General features: G+C 43.3%; 1 protein-coding gene across 1 annotated transcript in view; it reads left to right on the top strand.

Annotated features, from left to right (window-relative positions):
• The window catches only part of mau2 (MAU2 sister chromatid cohesion factor), a 56,752-nt gene extending 45,734 nt beyond the window's left edge, over positions 1–11,018 (top strand). The window contains exons 18-19 of the mRNA XM_080213246.1: positions 3,694–3,821; positions 4,820–11,018. Coding sequence (XP_080069372.1) covers positions 3,694–3,821; positions 4,820–4,894 — 203 coding nt within the window. The 3' untranslated portion in view covers positions 4,895–11,018. The remainder of the gene's footprint in view (positions 1–3,693; positions 3,822–4,819) is intronic.
• Positions 11,019–19,108: the final 8,090 nt, after the last annotated feature.

The raw sequence follows: 19,108 nt of genomic DNA, 5'->3' as shown, positions 1-19,108 counted from the left end.
GGCTGATCTTCGAACTCAGTAGCCTGATCCCGCCTTCCCCTATGTCCTTCGATCCCTTCACCCCAAGTGTTATATCTAACTGTTTCTTGAAAACATATAATGTTTTGGCCTCAACTACTTTCTGTGGTAGCGAATTCCACAGGCTGACTGCTCTCTGGGTAAAGAAAGTTCTCCTCATCTCCGTCCTAAACCATCTACCCTGTATCCTCAGACTGTGACTTCTTGGTTCTGGACTCCCCACCATTGGGAATATCCTTCTTGCATCTACCCTGTCTGGCCCTGTTAGAATTTTATAGGTTTTTGTGAAATTCCCCCATATTCTTCTGATCTCTAGTGAATACAATCCTAACTGACTCAATCTCTTTTCAGACGTCAGGTCAGTCCTGCCATCCCAGGAATCAGTGGGGTAAATCTTCCTTGCACTCCCTCTAGAGCAAGAACATCCTTTCTCAGATAAGGAGACCAAAACTGCGCACATAATATTCCAGGTGTGACCTCACCAAAGCCCTGTATAGTTGCAGCAAGACATCCCTGCTCCTGCCTCGAATCCTCCTGCTATTTGCCTTTTTTTACTGCCTGCTGCACTTGCATGCTTACCTTCAGTGAATGGTGGACTAGGACACCCAGGTCTCGCTACGGTTATGTTTCAGATAATGCATAAGGTGAAGATATACCCATCTGTGAAGGGTCAAATGATCTCAAAGTCCTTTTATTGGAGAGTAGTCCTCCAGTTTCTGGCAAAATGATAACTGGTGAGCTACCTATTAAAGTTGAAATGTGGATACTGGGCAGAAGGGAAAGCACTATTATATGCTTCATAGTATCAAACAATGAGGAGGCATTGGAGCTTGACAGAGTTTTCATTTTAGCCAGTCTATTTGTGTAAGGCCAGTTGTAGCGCACACATGTACTGCATCACCTCACCTGCCATCAGTAAACTGGACACATTGGCCATCAAACTTGAAAGAATGCTCTTGCCCTAGAGGGAGTGCAAGGAAGATTTACCACACTGATTTCTGGGATGGCAGGACTGACCTGACATCTGAGAAGAGATTGAGTCAGTTAGGATTGTATTCACTAGAGTTCAGAAGAATGTGGGGGAATCTCACAAAAACCTATAAAATTCTAACAGGACCAGACAGGGTAGATGCAAGAAGGATATTCCCAATGGTGGGGAGTCCAGAACCAAGGAGTCACAGTCTGAAGATACAGGGTAGATGGTTTAAGAACATAAGAAATAGGAGCAGGAGTAGGCCATCCAGCCCTTCGAGCATGCCCCACCATTCAATAAGATCCTGGCTGATCTGTTGTGTCTCAGTTCCACATTCCTGCCCTCTCCCCATAACCCTTAATCCCCTCACTTATCAAAAAAAGGACAGAGATGAGGAGAACTTTCTTTACCCAGAGAGCGGTCAGCCTGTGGAATTCACTACCACACTGAGCTTGTGTTACTTTCCATGTTTCTTATATTTCAGCGGTGATTACATTCAAAAAGTACTCCAATAGCAGTAAACCTTAAGGTAATGGAAGGCACTATATTAATACAAATCATTGAATGATCTGGGATCCTCTTTTTCACAGTAATTTTCAGATTTCACAGTAAGTTCATTGCAGTGTTAATGTAAACCTACTTGTGACTAATAAATAAACTTTAAAACTTTAGTCATGGCTGTTGTCTCAAGAAGGATTGATTCCTGTTTGTTCCACTAGGTGTCGCATTTTCATTGCAGTGTGGCTAAGGTTGCATTTACCCTGGTTAGCTGACAGGCTGGCTGAAATGCACTATCTGACCCTCAGATGTAGGTGTTACTGTGAATATCTCCAACTCGGTGCGAAGCTCATATACCGAAAGTCATTGTTGTTGATTTAAAAATTAAACCATTCCTCAAAGCCACATTTTAGGAAGGATGTGAACGTATTGGAAAGTGCAGAAAGGCCTTACAAAATGGTTCTAGGGATGAGAAACATTGGTTATGAGAATAGTTTGGAGAGGTTATGACTGTCCTATTTGGAAAGGAGAAAGCTAAGAGGAGATTTGATAGAGGTGCTCAAAACCAAGAGGTTGGCTGCACAGAGTAGATAGGAGAAACTGTCTCTGTTTGTAAAAGAATTGGGAATAAGAGGGCACAGATTTAAAGTGATTTGCAGAAGAAGCAAATGTGATGTGAGGAAAAACTCGTTCACACAAGCGAGTGGTTAGGGTCTGGGGTGCAGTGGGGGCACGTTCAATTGAGGCATTTGAGAGGGCATTCAATTTTCCTGCTGTACCTCGTCCTGCTCCTGTTCCTGACGGACATGTTTACTCTGAACTAAAATTTTCACCCCAACTTCCTTTTTAAATCCCACACCCCTGTCCTTTCATTATCCCTCATCTCCACTGACTTCCATCTTTTGCTGCCTTTCAGTATAATCCTAGTAATGTACAAGGTTACGGAGGAAAGGCCAGAGAATGGCATTGAGTCATAATGTTCATTTGGAGCACTAGTGAACTGAATGGTCTCCTTCTGCACAGTAACAATTCTGTGGAAATTTTAATTAGCAAAATTGAATTTTAAGTTCTTTGCTAAAATTCTTTCTTTTGTTCCCATTCAAACAAGACTGTAATTGAAGGGCAGCACAGTGGGTTGTCATGACTGCCTCACAGCACCAATTCTGGTTCAGTTCCAGCCTCAGGTCGCTGTCGTGTGGAGTTTGCACATTCTCCTTGTGTCTACTTGGGTTTCTTCTGGGTGCTGGTTTCCTCCCACAGTCCCAGGATGTGCAGGTTAGGTGAATTGGCCATGCTGAATTGCCACTTAGTGTCCCAAGATGTGTAGTTTAGGGGATTAGCAGGGTAAATATATCAGATATGGGAAAGGGCCTAGGGTGTGGTCCTCTGTCAGAGAATTGGTGCTGACTCGATGGGCCAAATGGCCTTCAATATCTCCTATGATGAAGATAATTCAATAGAAATCTAAAATGTGGTGAGGGATTGAGAGCTTCCATTTTACTTCAGTATATCTCTTTTAGTGACAATTCCGATTCCTGAACTGTCACCAACAGCTAAACTTTTGCCTTTGGCTCTCACTTTTACAAATGCGTATCATCTAACTTATTTTCCTGCTACACCTCGTCCTGCTCCTGTTCCTGATGGACATGTTTACTCTGAACTAAAATTTTCACCTCAACTTCCTTTTTAAATCCCACACCCCTGTCCTTTCATTATCCCTCATCTCCACTGACTTCCATCTCTTGCTGCCTTTCAGTATAATCCTAGTAATGTGCTTTGGCCCCACTCCTGGCAGCGCTCTTCCCTTTCCTGACTCTAGTCTACCCCACCTCACGTGCGTACATAGACCTCCTGTCACTCAACAACAATAATTTGCATTTGTGTAGCACATCTAACATTGTAAGACATCCCAAAGTGTTTGATGAGGGTGTAATTTAACACTGAATTAAGAAGTACGAAGATAGAGACCCAAAGTTTGGGCAAGGTGATATGTTTTAAGGAATATCTGAAAGGAGGAGAGAGAGAGAAATGAGGGATTTTTGCGATGTTACTGAAGTGTTACAGGCCCTGGCAGCTGAAGTTTAGACCTTTCTAAACCCCTCCACCTGATTTAGTAAGCTATAATACCTGTCATAGTGGCTGCTTTGTTTAAGCAGCACTGTTGTGTGGCTATGACTTTTCATAACTCTTATTTCCCGTTTTAGATCTAAACAAAGCATGTGGAAATACCATAGAGGCTCACGAAGCTGCTCAGATGCATCAGAATTTTTCTCAGCAGCTTCTCAATGACCACATAGAGGCCTGTAGTCTTCCTGAACACAACCTGATAAATGTAAGTATGGTCATCCCCAAAACAATCTAATCAGTATGTAAATGTTATCTTCCCTGGCGCAGTCTCTTTAAACAATCCCATGGCAATTTGCTAATTCAGCACACAGATTGAACCTTTACCTAGTGTCTCTGTATGGGATGTAGCTGCCAATGTTTAGTCCTGCTGGTCTAATTTCATGCAAAATCTGACCCATACCCCAAGATAGTTTCCATTTTAATAGACATAAGTAAATGATGGATTAAACACTGGGGTGCAGTACTGGTGGAAACAGGTCTACCTTATGACACTGGGGTACAGTACTGGTGAGGACAGGCCTGCCATTGTATAATGCAGGTACAGTACCGGGGGGGATGAGTCGGTCACTGCGTAACACTGGGGTACAATACTGGTGGGTTCGGGTCTGTCACTGTATAACACTGGGTTACAGTACTGGTGGGGATGAGTCTGTCAATGCATAACACTGGGATACAGTGCTGGTGGGGATAGGTTTGTCACGGTATAACACTGGTACAGTACTGGTGGGGACAGGCCCGTCACTATAACACTGGGGTACAATACTGGTGGGGATGAATCTGTCATTTTATAACACTGGGGTACAGTACTGGTAGGGGTAGGCCTTCACTATAACATGGGTACAGTACTGGTGGGGATGGATCTGTCACTATAACTCTGGGGTGTATATAGTACTGATGAGGACAGGTCTGTCAATGCATGTACAGTACTGGTGGGGACAGGTCTGTCAGTATTACATTGGCAGATCCGTTCCCACTAGTACCGTATCCCAATGTATAACACTGGGACACAGTTCTGGTGGGGATGGGTAATCAGTATTATATTGGGATACAGTACTGGTGCAAGATGTGTGACAGTATCAATGCATTAGAGAATCCTTGCAGACATCATCCTAGTTTTGAGGGACTGATGGCAACAATCACATTACAGCTAGCTGGTGGAACCCCTTCTCTTCAGTGATACGTGAAATGTATTTTGTTTTCTAGTGGACAGATGGGCCTCTTCCTGTACAGTTTCAAGCTCAAAATGGACCCACCACTAGCCTGGCCAGCCTGCTATGAACAGAATTGAAAATGTAAAGCAGTGGAACCTGATGTGTCTCAAACCAGGCACCGAATTATAAAGGATTTTGAGCTCGGCTTCCCAGTCGTTGCTGGACAAACAGCAGGCAGAGCAAGAGAATGTGTCTGCATGCAGCACTGTGGGTACTTTCCAGCCTTTACCTGCTTTCCTCTGGGTGGTCAGTCTATCCCGCCTTCTGTGTCTGCTGAGGACTTTGATGCAAAGGAGCAGTTTGGGTTGAATTATGTCACTTGTTCTGTGGGAATTATTATTACCCTATACCTCTTCCCCAGTGCAATCTATGTTTGTAATTTGCTGAATTTGATATTCTTAACTGGCCTCTTTCTCCCCAATGACAATTTTATTTTGAGAGGAATTGGGAGAAATGAATGTGGGGACTTTGCATCCTACTTTCATCCATCCCTCCTGCCCCCACCTGTTTTTTGTTCACCTAACCTGTGCCCTCTTATGAGGATGGCGTAGGATAATTTTTCCCTGCTCTCACCCGTAGTGATGCAGTCACCATGGAAATGGAAAGGAAACAGGCTTTTGAATGATTGGAGAAAGTAGTAGTAGTTGGGGTGGGAGTGTGGTTGAGGGGTTAATTGTATGCATTTGTATGTAATATTGAGAAGTTCAGTAGCTTGGTGGTGTTGATGGTGCTAGTGGCAACTTTAATGAAATAGCAGAGCCAGCAGTATACGTGGGTGTCCGGATCTTGCAATCGTACCTGTATCTTAACAGTCTGTCCATATATAAAGTAGCTACTGTGGATACCAGCCACAGGCTCCAAATTTGCTTTCTCTTTGTGCCGAAAGGTTGACTTAAATCTCTTTCCCCAGCATGGTATTGAAGGCTATTTCACTGGGAGTCTACGTTACAGCAACCAAGCTGATCACTGTGGTATTGGCTCTGTCTCTCCTGCCCAATACAGGAAGCTTCATTTCCTCCTCCTCTTTCCTTTCTCATGACTCAAACCTCTCCCCAAAAACAAATCATAGAATCATGCAGTACACAAGCTAATACTTCATCCCAATGCTGTAAATTCTACTTTTACTTTGATGCTTATGATAAAAATGAAATCCTTAAAATTTCATTGTTTGATTTTAGAAGTGTAAATGCTGAGAGTCTTGATCACTTCCATCATGCAGTGAGGAAATCTGTACAAAGCTGTTCCTGTTCCCACATTCCTCTTTTCCCCACCCCCACTCCTACTTCCATCATCTCCTCCCTTCTTCCCTGCTCTCCTCAACTGCTCCAGGTGCTGTCAGTAAAACCTACCCCAGTGTACTGTACCAGCAGCTGTGGACATTTGACAAGGGATGTAATAATGGAACAAAAAACAACACAGACTTGCAATTCGCCTCAATCATAAGCTATGGTTTTGATACAGACCAGAAGTTTTTAAATTGAAGTTGGCATCTGCCCAGACAACCCAATAGCTAAACTGATGCTACAGCACTGAGATGCAGAGCTGTAGAGGATTTCCATTTCAGTCCAATTGATAAATTACAGCTGGCCTCAGTGCCTCTGCTGAAGGAGGAGGAAAAGGGAATCAGCCCCTGGTATCTGTCCAGTAGTCCCAGTTGGCAAGTTGTACCTGGTTACATTTGGCTTTAATTCAACTCCTCTATCTGCAGTTCCTCAGAGCTTAGTCCTAGAGTTAACCTGATTTTCATGAGACCCCGCATTCAATCCCAGTCTGCCTATTGATCTTGGTGAGCTCAGATCCATTTGGGTGTGGGATCCTGTTGTCCTGATGCAGTGGTTGTGATGGTGGAGGAGAGGGAGCTCCAGATGCTCTAACAGTAGTGCTGTGGCTGGAAGAGGCCAGATACTGCCCTTTTGTGCTGGCTGAGGTGGTTGGAAAGGCCAGGGGGTTGTGCAGAAACTGGGGAAAACAGAGATTGGATCCTTCCTCTTGTCTTGATTTAATTTTTGTTTAATTTTGCACATCCTAAGCATTCATTCCACGTCTAATATGTATTGTGACTTTATAAAAAGGACAGGACTTGATTACCAATGTGCCTTTGTTATTGGTGAAGAATTTGCATTCAACTTAAAAATGTTTTTAATTAAAACTTGGCGATCAACTTTTTGGGTGATCTGTGACTCTGGTTAAACCCACATTAGGATCTTTTTTCTCTTTAGAATACTGACTGGTCAGTTATTTTGTGCTTTGTGATTTGTCTCCCTTTTGATTAAGTTAAATAAGGTGTGCTGTATTGGATGGTGGGAGAGAACTGATGAGCGGTCTATCAGGTGTTGGGGTGGATGGGTAGAGGCAATTTATCCCCAAGTATGCATAGTACTAATGAAATAAGTCTGCCATGGCCCTTCTAAAATAAGAGTCTGATCCAAAGGATCAATCTAAATTTTAATGCAAAATCTATGCCCCTCCTGCAGTGACTTCACAGCTGTGTCTATGAATTTGATCAGTGCTTCCCAGAAAAATAAACATGTGAAACTTTCCCCCAAATAGATTCAATACGTCACTTGTGAACAAGTCACTCCCTTTTTCCCCCATTAACTCGTACTCACTCAGATGCAGCATCCATGCTACGCCTAACTGAATTGAATTAATTTTGGAACTAGTATTTCCTTAACCATGTACATTCAGCCTTGTGTGAAGCTGGAGGCTGTGAGGATAACTATATTGATGTTGCTTGTGGCATTTTGGTGTCGTAAGGGTTTTTTAAAATACTCTTTTTAATACCATGGAACATTGCCTTCATCAAATTACTTCATTTTTTAAAAAAATTGCAGGTGGCCTTCCCTGGGGAAGGTCTGGTTGATTATCCCTTGATGACACAGACTGGGGGGCATTCAGGTGCAGCTTCATTGTAAATAGCGACTTTGATAAGTTTTTAAACCAACCGAGTGTGATTGAGTCCAGAAAATGACACTACCAACCAGGCAGTCTGCTCAATTTTAAATTGGAAACAGTGAAAGTAAAGAGTACTCTGTACAAGAAGCCACCTTTAACATGCCTTCTCTTTCCTTGCAAGTGTCAGTGTGCGGCAAGCACATGAGAATAAGCCTTTAGAAGTGGGTGGTGGGTGTCAGTCAGTTGATGAGTTCTCTTAGAAGTTGAATAAGTCCAGATCAAGCATGTTTGAGAAACAACAGAAAGGACCCATCCTCTTGTTCATTGAGGTACCATTTAAAACTGAATGGCATGGAATAAACAAACCCCCAATGACTGGGCAGCCATTTTACCACTCCTCATTCCATGAGATAATTTATTTGGTCTCTTAGAATGTGAATCAGAGCTCCAAAGAAAAATGGAGAAAAAAAAATTCTCAACTGACTTCAGCATCAAGCTCCTCTATCCTTCTTTAACCTCTGTATTCCTCCTGACTGCCCACTGAGCTTAACCTGCAGTCTCGCGTTCCGATTCCCCGATGTTAAAGACTGTGTAAATTATTAGGGTTGTGTTGTTAACGCTAATAATATTTTGTACAGCTTGTGTTTCTTTTATGGAATGATTGTATATTTTATTCAGTGAAGTAATTCTGGCTAATCCCCCTCCTGATCCTCTGCCCTTTGTAATTTATAATTTAACAACTTCCTTCATCCGCGTAAAGCTCTTGTAGACATATTAACGCGTGATAACATGTACATATATACATAGGATGTATACAATAGACTGCACTACCCTGCAGTTCAACTGGGCAATAATCAGCTTGCTTTGTGTGTCTGGTGACTTTAATTGACTTGGGCTGAAATCTGGGCAATAATTTTATTGCAGAACAATGAAGAACTGGATTTTTTTTTGGTTTCTACTTCCCTCTCCTAACTTTCGCTGGCATGTAGATTCCAAGAGTGTTGCTCACTCCATTGCTCAGTGACAATTCTTCACCTAGTTGGCAAATTTCAACGGCGAAAGGCCAGTTGATTTTAACAAAGTCCATTTCAGTGCATCTTCCTGAATTGTCCCTGCCCATCCCACTGCACCCATAGTTAATCCCATAGACTGGTGATCAAAGCTTGTTTGGTGCAGCAGATTTTTAACTCCATCATTCCGTTGGCCCCCCCCCCCCCCCTTCCCTAAGTCTCCCTATATGGACTGGTGGGGTGCAAGTGGGTATTTGTATCAAGTGGCCTGCTTTCCAGTGTTCCTGGATCCAGATCCCCTGGCAGTGCTTGTGCAGTCGATTAGGCCCAAGCACATTAGGCTGTTATTCCTTTTTAAACAGTTTGATGGGTGGGTGAAGAGTGGAACACTCTTAATTTCATTCCTTTTATAAAACTATCCAATGAGCTCTGCACTATGCCCAATAAATAAAGTCAATGTTTAATGTAGCATCAAGCCAACCAGAGCAAGAATGTTCAGGTCATAGTCAGCACTGAACCAATCTCAACTGGGGTGGAAGTCGAAGGATTGTATTCTACCTCAGTGTCCCTGGATTATTGCATGTGCAGGCAAAATCCATCAGAGTTTCTCACTTCTGATCACTGCTCATCTAACCGAAGAGACGCGAAAGCAGATCTTGACTGAGGCAGTATCAGCTGAGATCTGTTCGGCTGCCACCTCCCAAAATATGTTCAGCTAACCTATGAATGACTGCTGTCTGGGTTCGCATGCAAAAAAAAAATCCTCCTTTGGCAGATGTTAGACCATGGTTTGAGGCAGCTGCTTCCTGTGGAACTGTGGCCCAATCCAATTCAGCATCTTCAGCAAGAGAGAAATTCATTTTTTTTTAATTAAAAAAAGAAAGAAACAGCACAAAGGCACAACTAGTTGCTGGTGGGATGCCTGAAACCAGTCTCCCAGTGTCACTGAAAGCACTGAAGAGTGAGATACGCCAGTCTCCCAGTGTCGCCAAACCTCCCCACAGGTGAAAAGTGTGGTATTGGTCCCACATGGGCAGCAATAGCTTGCTATAGCACTCTGAACCAGTACTCACAGCATTGCCGATGTGGTGACACTTTCAGAGAAAGAGTTGGTATTATACCCAGTGCCACTGGGTTACTGATATGCTAATCTGCATCATTGTTAAAGCTGGTTTCACTCTAGGCCGTTTTATATTCTAGTATTAGTTCAATATTTGACCTATGGATATTCTAACTATAATAAATTGGCCATTTTGTTTAAACACTTTTCACCCCTTCATCACTCAAATGGGAGGCAGTTATAAAGATGAAGTTTTAAAAGTTTTATATATAAGATGTTCTTTATACCACACACATATGGAAGCAGCACAAGTTATAATCTCTTGTAAGTGAAGTTATACTAGTTACTGTCATGTTATAAGTCAATTACTGCTTTAGGACATCAGTAACTTGTCTAACTTGACAGCGGATTCTGCATGATTTGAACTATGTGCATCTGTGATTCCACACACAATTCCAGGACGTGCCTGGACCTCTGTGATATGTCAGATAACTAGTTCCAGAACCATGCACTAGGTCAAATCTGCTCATCTCAACTGGGATGTTGTGATTGACCTCGATCTCTGAGCCAGTCAGGGCACCTGCTTCTGTCATTAACCGATTGACTGAGCTTGAGTGAGTAAAGAGGAGACAAAATCAGGGAGAGCTCACCTGTCACAGCCCTCACAATCGTATAGCCCAGTTGACCATCCAGTCACGATCCTGAATGCCAACAGCTGGAATGTGCTGCTGACCTGCTGCTTTGTGTTTGCATAAACAAGAGGCAGCATTGAGAAAACGAAGATAAAGTCAAAAAATCAAAGTGGGACAGAGTTGGGAATGTAATAAGTGTGATGTTAGCTTGTGTCTTAATCCTGTGTGTGGTATAAACCATGGCTGTATAAACTATAGGTATTTAGCTGAAGACATTTTTAAACAAATGAAGCCCTTGAGTGTTTGATGCCTTGTCTCTGAAGGCAATAAATATTAACCTTAATGGGTATCAGACATTGGGACTGAGCTGGTGGGTACGATTCTGCAGAAACAAATATCCATGGTGAAAATTTAAATATTTTATATAAATATATATAGATTAGATAAAGAACGTCTTTTTACATAATCGAGTTGCCGATATTTCTCTGTTCTCTTTTTATAAACACCATGACTTTGTGGAATTTACACAACTCTGCCCTGTCTGCGTGCAATACCATGCAGGTTTATTTCTGTGTGACTTCAGTTAGGGCTGGGGTGGGGTTGGGTTTGTGGGGCAGGGGGGGTGGGGGGAAGCTGGATTTGAAGGGTGATTCCTACACTAATTGCATTAATGTTGTATTTGAGACCCCCTCCAGCCTCATGGGGCAAACCTGTTTCAGTGCTTCCCCACTGTGTGCTCCCTTAAGCCTCAGCCCCTCCATCTGTCCCCCAGCCCATTCACGATCTGTGTTTTATTTTCTTTGCTGTTCATTTTAGCACACCCTCCCAGACACTTCCTTGCTGCTTCTCCAGGTACTTTGAGCAGTGAACGACTGAATATGCAGGTTAGGGAGACCCCATGCTCAGTTTGTGCTAGGTAAACAGATGAGAACCTCTTGATCCTGTGGTTTATGCCTTGAGAAAGGGGTGAGTGGGTGGATCCAGGGTTTCCATCTCCTAATTATTATCCAGTAACATCTGCTAGGAAATGCAGATCTGGCTGAGGACAGAACTGTGCTCAGCTGTGATGCTTCTTGCAGTTGAGTTGCCAGTTGCTGCCTGCTGTCCAAATTCTCTCGAGTGGTCAGCAAAGGGCAACTTTTATTACCCTCTGGTGAGTCAGTGTCTGGGAAATCTGTATCTCTCTCTCCCCACCCCTCTCTCCTTCTCCCTGTCTCGCTCTCCCTCCCTATTTCCCTGTCTCGCCCTCTCGCCTTCCCTCCCTCATCCTCCCTCCCTCTCCCTTCCCCTCTCACCCTTGCTTCCCCCACCATTCCTCACCTATCGTCCCTCCATCCTCTTCTCCCATGCCCCACTCCTCCTCTGTCAGAAAGCAGTTTTCCTGGTGGCTGGCCTGGGACTACCCCAGAGTTCCCACAGACTCGGAATATCCCTGCTTGATGCACAATCTACGCTGAGTTTTCAGTGATACCCGGAAATCAGTCAGCTTCGGTGGCCGCTGCAAGCAGGAGAGAAAGGTGAAATATCTATACTAGCCAGGGCTTGCATTCTAGATGTGTTGTCCTCTGGACAGTGTATATCTGAGGGCAGGACAGGTCTGTGAGAGAAATCTGCAGACTGACACTCGCCATCTAGACAGCCATTTGCGTGCGGTGCTGACGAGGCCCAGCATCTGATGAGCTATACCCCAGCATGTGCACTGTCTTCAGGCAATGAAGAGAGAAAGCAAGGGATGAAGCCTGTGTTAATTTTTGCAATGGAACATGCCATCCTCTGGGTGAAACACAAGTTTGGGGGGGTGGGGGTCACAAAAATATTTCTAAGGAGAGTGGAGACATGTCCATAACAGGCAACAATAAACTGGACAAATAATTGCAAGCATCCATTAATTTCTAAGTTCAATCTGCCCACGTTGTACATTTGATGATTAATATTTGCAACTATAGTGCAGAGTAAACCGGGAGAGTTACTACTACAGTAAATAAATTAATTTTGCAACAATATGCAGCTCTCAGATGTGTATATCACCATTTACCAGATATCATTCATTTTTGTTTCTGCAATTCTATTTTTTGTACAGACAATTCAAAGTGTTTTGAATGAGAAAATTTTTAATACGTACCCTCATCATGTATCTGGTGAACCAGTTTCTGTGTAATTATGTTTTCTTAAGAATCAATGTTAGGGCAGGTTTGTTAACATGTGGTGTTTTAGCATCACTGTACTTTTTGGAATAGTTTATAGATGTCTAGATGTTTTGAGATGTAAAGGATTCCTCACTTCTGTGACCAAACGTCACCGAAAACAGGGAAAGCTCAATTTGTAAATATGGATCTTTGTAAACAGAACCTGCCTGTCGCCGTGTTTTTAGCTTTCTATTACGTTTGGATTAACTTTTTTGGTTTTTTTCTATATATCAGGGAATTTTTAAATAAATTCGTAAACAAATTTTTAATGGTCGTGTGCTGATTTTCTCTGGGATTTGAGTGTCTGTTCAGAGAACGCGTCTCAGGAATAGAATTTTCTCCCCCTCTCTTTCTCTCTCACCTGTTGGTTATTCCCAGTGCAGGAGCCTAACTTTCGAGTGCTAGTGGCTATTCCTCTGTGAAGGGCTTCGCCAGCAAGTCTGAACCTGTCCTCTTCCAACGTCCTTTTGTTTTATAGCGGCCTTTTATTCACTTTTCATGAGGCTTGCACTTGTTAAGGAGAGGGTCTGGTTGCCAGATGCCTCTGTAATTTCTAACACTACTTGTCAATGGTTTGTTTTTTTTAAAACAGTAAAACATCCCCAGGCATTTCACAGGAGTATTAGACAAAATTTGACACCAAGCCACGGGAGATGACATAGGGCCAGGTGACTGAAAGTCTGGTAAAATTAGCATTTTAAGCAGCATCTTAGAGGAGGGAGGTCAGCATTGAACACTCACAGTTCAGATGGCACAGAACTGACAGAGTCAAGCTGTTTGCCTTTGCCAAACATGGATGGAAATGGCTGGTAAATCTGGCAGCAGAATCGACAACCTGGTACTGCTGGGCTGTGTCATTTTTGCATTGCAATGATGTATTAAACAAGTGATTCATTAAGACTTGTGTTCAAAATGTTAAAGGGATTCAATTCAGTAGATCGAGGGAAAACTATGCCTTCTGATAGGAGGAGAAGAGTCTAGGGGGTGGGTTACAATGTGAAAATCTAAGCTAGGACATTCGGTGGTAATGTCATGAAAAGCCACCAATGGTCTTGGAAACCTGGAACACTTTTTTGCCAAAAAGCTGTTGAGGCAGGGAGCCATCTGGGAATTCAAAACTGAAATTGATAGGTTTTTTTATGGCTGTGGGTATCAAGGGATATGGAGGTGGGTGGATAAATGAGTTACGATACAAATCAGGCATGATATAATGAAGTGGCAAAGTCAGCTTGGAGGGACTGATTGCCGCCGCACCCCCCCCCCCACACCTGTTCCAACGTTTGAAACAATGTGGAGATGCTGGCATTGGACTGGGGTGAGCACAGTAAGAAGTCTCACAACACCAGGTTAAAATCCAACAGGTTTATTTGGTAGCACAAATGTGTCACTCCTCACCTGAAGAAGGAGCAGCACTCTGAAAGTTTGTGCTACCAAATAAACCTGTTGGACTTTAACGTAGTGTTTTGAGACTTCTTACAATGTTTGAAAGCCAGTGGAAAATGTTTTTTTTATTCATTAAAATAATAGCAATTTAAAAGGGAAAATAACAAACTGCCCAAGTTATCACCTGCCTGATCGACTGAATGTTGAGGAATAAAACAACCACAATGTGAAAACAGAATATTTGGTTTGATTTATTATTGTCACATACATTGAGATACAGTGAAAAGTATTGTTTCTTGCGTTATACGGAAAAAAAACACTTCTTGGAGTACATAGGGGAGAAGGAAAGGAGAGGGTGCAGAATATAGTGCTACAGTCATAGCTAGGGTGTAGCGAGAAACCAACTTAATACAAGGTAGGTACATACAAAAGTCTGATGGTAGCGGAAAGAAGCTGTTCTTGACTCAGTGTGTGATCTCAGGCTTTTCTATCCTTTTCCTGACAGAAGGTGGAAGAGAATGTCCAGCGTGCAAGGCTACTTAATTATGCTGGCTGCTTTTCTGAGGCAGCAGGAAATGTAGATGGAGTCAATGAATGGGAGACTGGTTTTCATGATGGACTGGGCTACATTCACAACCTTTTGTAGTTTCTTGCAGTCTTGGTTAGAACCAGAGCCATACCAAGCTGTGATAGAACCAGAAAAAAATGCTGCCTTTGATGCGATGTAATATTTGGTTAAAGCCGTAGCAGACATGTCAAATTTACTTAGCCTCCTGAGAAAATAAAGGTGTTTTGGGGCTTTCTTAACTATAGCGTTGGCATCAGGGACCAGGACAAGTTGTTGGTGATCTGGACACCTAAAAACCTGAAGGTCCCAACCATTTCTATTTCATCCCCGTTGTTATAGATGGCATGTCCTCTGATACGTTGTCTGAAGTCGATGACTATCTCTTCCATTCCACTGACATTGAGGAAGAGATTATTGTCATTGCACCATTTCACCAGATTCTCTTTCCCATATTCCACCTCGTCATTGTGTTGAGATCCATATTTCATCCTGGGATTCAAAATTGAGAAGTTTTGCTAAGATTAAATAAAAAGAAAATTTCTACAGGCAGCAGGATCAGCAATCAAAGAACACACATGACATAATTGGCAAAAAAAAGTACAGGGGAGATGTTAAAGGGATTTAGGATAATCCCTTTAAAAAGACTAATAAATTGAGTAGTCTAGAAACAAACAGTTTTGCATTGAAACACATACAACCATTGTTGGAGAACTTAAACATTTGTCTTTATAAATTCTGTATTAAAATGTACAGCTTGGCTAACTGCATAATGCCCCATGGCATAATGGGTTACAATGAACCACATTCTTTAAGAACAATGCAGCCACAGAGCACAGTTTTTGTCAGTATGGGTTGTAGAAAGTACTAGTTTCCCAGACACTAGAATGAATAGAGTAATTACATTTCTTCCAAAAAAGGATTGCTCAGCAGACAGCAGGAAAAGAACTCTTGAACTCTACGACCTATGTAACTGACATTGCTAAGAGACAGTGGGCAGGAACTTTGAGACTCTATGAACCAATGAATTCTCATGCTGCCAGAGAGTAAGATGTTATTGGCCAAGATATATAACTCCTACTGACATGATTGGCTCATCCAGACAGGATGAATAGAGTAGGCTGGTAAATGATTTCTGCAAAATGTATAATTGCAATACTGATACCCGTGCAATTTAGAATGACTTGAGGTGCTCAAGTCATTTCTCCCTCATGCCTGGATGAGGCCTGGGCAAAATAAAGTACACCTTTAACCAGGATATATTGCCTCTCTTAGTTCTTCGTATTTGCTGAGCTGTAATTAATAAAGAGAAATCTCCTGAATAAAAGCCAGAAGACTACTTCAGTCTCTGGAAAAAACTCCTACAGGAGGTGACAATTTATGTTTTTACACATTGAATTGTGATCTGGAATGCAAATATGCAGTCTGAAAGGGCAGTGGAAACAGATTCATCAGCAACTTCCAAAAGGGAATTGGATAGATATTTGAAGAGGAACAAAAATGCAGGGCTATGGGGAAAGCAGGAGAATGAGGTTAAATTGGGAGAGCTCTTTCAAGGAGCTGACGCGGACACAGTAGGCTGAATGGCCTCCAGTAGCATAACATTCTGTAACATGACCAACAAGAGAGCATTCTGTGCAGGGAGAAAGTGAGTATGAATGAAACTGGAAGTCAACATTTTGGCTGTGGACCCCTCAACAGAACTGAAAGTCAAAAGAGAAGCCAACATTTGAATTGGTTGGTTAAAAGAGGAATGGAGAGAAGGGAAGAAGATAGCTTGTGCTCCAATCACAGAGAAGTCAGTGAGTTGAAATGTTGGAAGATATCGCGTGAAGGAATGGGAATGCAAGTATGAACAGGAGCTGACCATACATCCTGGCCTGCTCTAACACCAACTTATATAGCACCTTTAACATAATGAAGCATCCCAACAAGATATGACACACAGCCTCATAAGGATGTATTAGGTCAGATGACCAAAAGCATGGATAAAGTGGTAGGTTTTTATAAATATATAAAAAGGAAGAGGCTGGCTAGGGTGAACGTTGGTCCTTTAGAGGATGAGAAAGGGGACCTAGTGGTAGGGGATGGGGATATGGCTAAGGTATTGAATAACTTTTTTGTTTCTGTCTTCATGGAGGAGGACATGATTAATTTGCCGGGTGTTAGCGATGGAAAGGTGGTAGGACTGGAGGGTCTTAATGACATTACTGTTACTAGAGAGGCGGTGCTCGACAGACTGGAGGGGCTGATTGTGGACAAGTCCCCAGGACCGGATGGAATGCATCCGAGGGTTCTGAAAGAAATGGCGGAGGTTATAGTGGATGCATTGGTGGTTATTTTCCAGACATCGCTGGATTCCGGGGAAGTGCCGGAAGATTGGAAAACGGCTAATGTTACGCCGTTGTTTAAGAAGGGTGCCAGGCAAAAGGCAGGGAATTATAGGCCGGTTAGTTTAACGTCAGTGGTAGGTAAAATGTTAGAATCCGTCATTAAGGAGGAAATTGCGAGGCATCTTGAAGGGAATTGCTTGATAGAGCAGACGCAGCACGGTTTCATTAAAGGGAAGTCGTGTCTGACAAATTTACTGGAGTTCTATGAGGATGTGTCTAGGGCGGTCGATAGAGGAGAGCCGGTGGATGTGGTCTTTCTGGATTTTCAGAAGGCATTTGACAAAGTACCTCATAAGAGGTTATTGCAGAAGGTCAGGGGACTTGGAGTTGGGGGTAGGGTGTTAGCGTGGATAGAGGATTGGTTGTCAAATAGGAGGCAGAGAGTGGGGGTCAACGGGTGCTATTCGGATTGGCGGATGGTGACTAGTGGAGTGCCCCAGGGGTCGATGCTGGGGCCTCAGCTATTTACCATTTATATAGATGATCTGGAGGAGGGAACCGAGTGTAGGGTGTCGAAATTTGCGGATGACACCAAGATTGGGGGAACGGCAAATTGTGCGGAGGGTGTGGAGAGTCTGCAGAAGGATCTAGATAGGTTGGGCGAATGGGCCAGGAAATGGCAAATGGAATTTAATGTTGGCAAGTGTGAGGTGGTCCACTTTGGTAGGAAGAATGGTAGGAAGGACTATTACTTAAGGGGCGAAAAACTGCAGCAGGCAACGGTGCAGAGGGACCTCGGGGTCCTTGTGCATGAGTCGCAAAAACCCAGCTTGCAGGTGCAGCAGGTGGTCAGGAAGGCGAATGGGATGCTGGCCTTCATAGCGAAGGGGATTGAATATAAAAGTAGGGAGGTCTTGCTGCAGCTGTATAGGGCATTGGTGAGGCCGCAGCTGGAGTACTGTGTGCAGTTTTGGGCGCCGCACCTGCGCAAAGGTATTTTGGCCTTGGAGGGAGTGCAGAGGAGGTTTACTAGGCTGATACCGGAGTTGAGGGGGTTGAGCTATGAGGAGAGGCTGAATAAACTAGGCTTGTACTTGTTGGAGTTTAGAAGAATGAGGGGAGATCTCATTGAGACGTATAAGATGATGAATGGGATGGATAGGATAGAGGTGGAGAGACTCTTCCCGCTCAAAAAAGACAGTAGGACTAGGGGGCACAGCCTCAAGATAAAGGGGAGGCGGTTTAGAACGGAGTTGAGGAGGAACTTCTTCACTCAAAGGGTGGTGAATCTCTGGAATTCTCTACCCGTTGAAGTGGTGGAGGCTGCCTCGCTAAATATTTTTAAGAAGCGGGTTGATGGGTTTTTGAAAAGAGAGGGGATTAAGGGTTATGGGGAGAGGGCCGGAAAGTGGAACTGAGCCACGACAGATCAGCCATGATCTTATTGAATGGCGGGGCAGGCTCGAAGGGTTAGTTGGCCTACTCCTGCTCCTATTTCTTATGTTCTTATGTTCTTATGTTTTAAGGAGTGTCTTAAAGGAGGAGAGGTGGAGAAATGTATAGATGGTATTCCAGAGCTTGGTGCTTAGGCAATTGAAGGCACAGGTGTAATGCTCCACCACTAAATGACATCATGTCTGACCTACGTCAACTTCACTTTCCTACCATTTCCCCCGATTCCTTTTGTGCCCAGATAGCTTCGCAATCTCATCTTAAATATACACATCTACACCCTTTGAGCAGAGAATCTCAAAGATTCATAATGCCTGAGTGAAGAAACTTATTTTGATCTTAGTTAATGGCAGGCCTCATCCTGAGATTGTGATGCCTGAACAAAGAAAAGTACAGCACAGGAACAGGCCCTTCGGTCCTCTAGGCCTATGCCGATCATGACACCCTAACTAAACTAAAAAAAACTTTCCTTACTCGATCTGTATCCCTCTATTCCTTTCTTATTCACATACCCATCCAGATGACTCTAAAATGTTGCTAATGTGCCTGCTTCCACCACCTCCTCTGGCACTGTGTCCCAGGCACCCACCACTCTCTGTGTGAAAAAAATCACCCACACATCTCCCTTAAACTTTCCCCCTCTCACCTTGAACCCATGCCCCCTTGTAATTGACACTTCCACCCTGGGAAAAAGCCTGACTGTCCACCCTGTCTACACTTCTCATAATGTTACAGACTTCTGTCGGTCAGTTTTAGCTGTAACCC

Source organism: Carcharhinus amblyrhynchos, chromosome 26 (genome assembly GCF_965287045.1).
Source record: "Carcharhinus amblyrhynchos chromosome 26, sCarAmb.v2.hapA, whole genome shotgun sequence".
NCBI classification, from domain to species: domain Eukaryota; kingdom Metazoa; phylum Chordata; class Chondrichthyes; order Carcharhiniformes; family Carcharhinidae; genus Carcharhinus; species Carcharhinus amblyrhynchos.
Note: the sequence above shows the minus strand (reverse complement) of the source record. Positions and strands in the feature narration are given on the sequence as shown.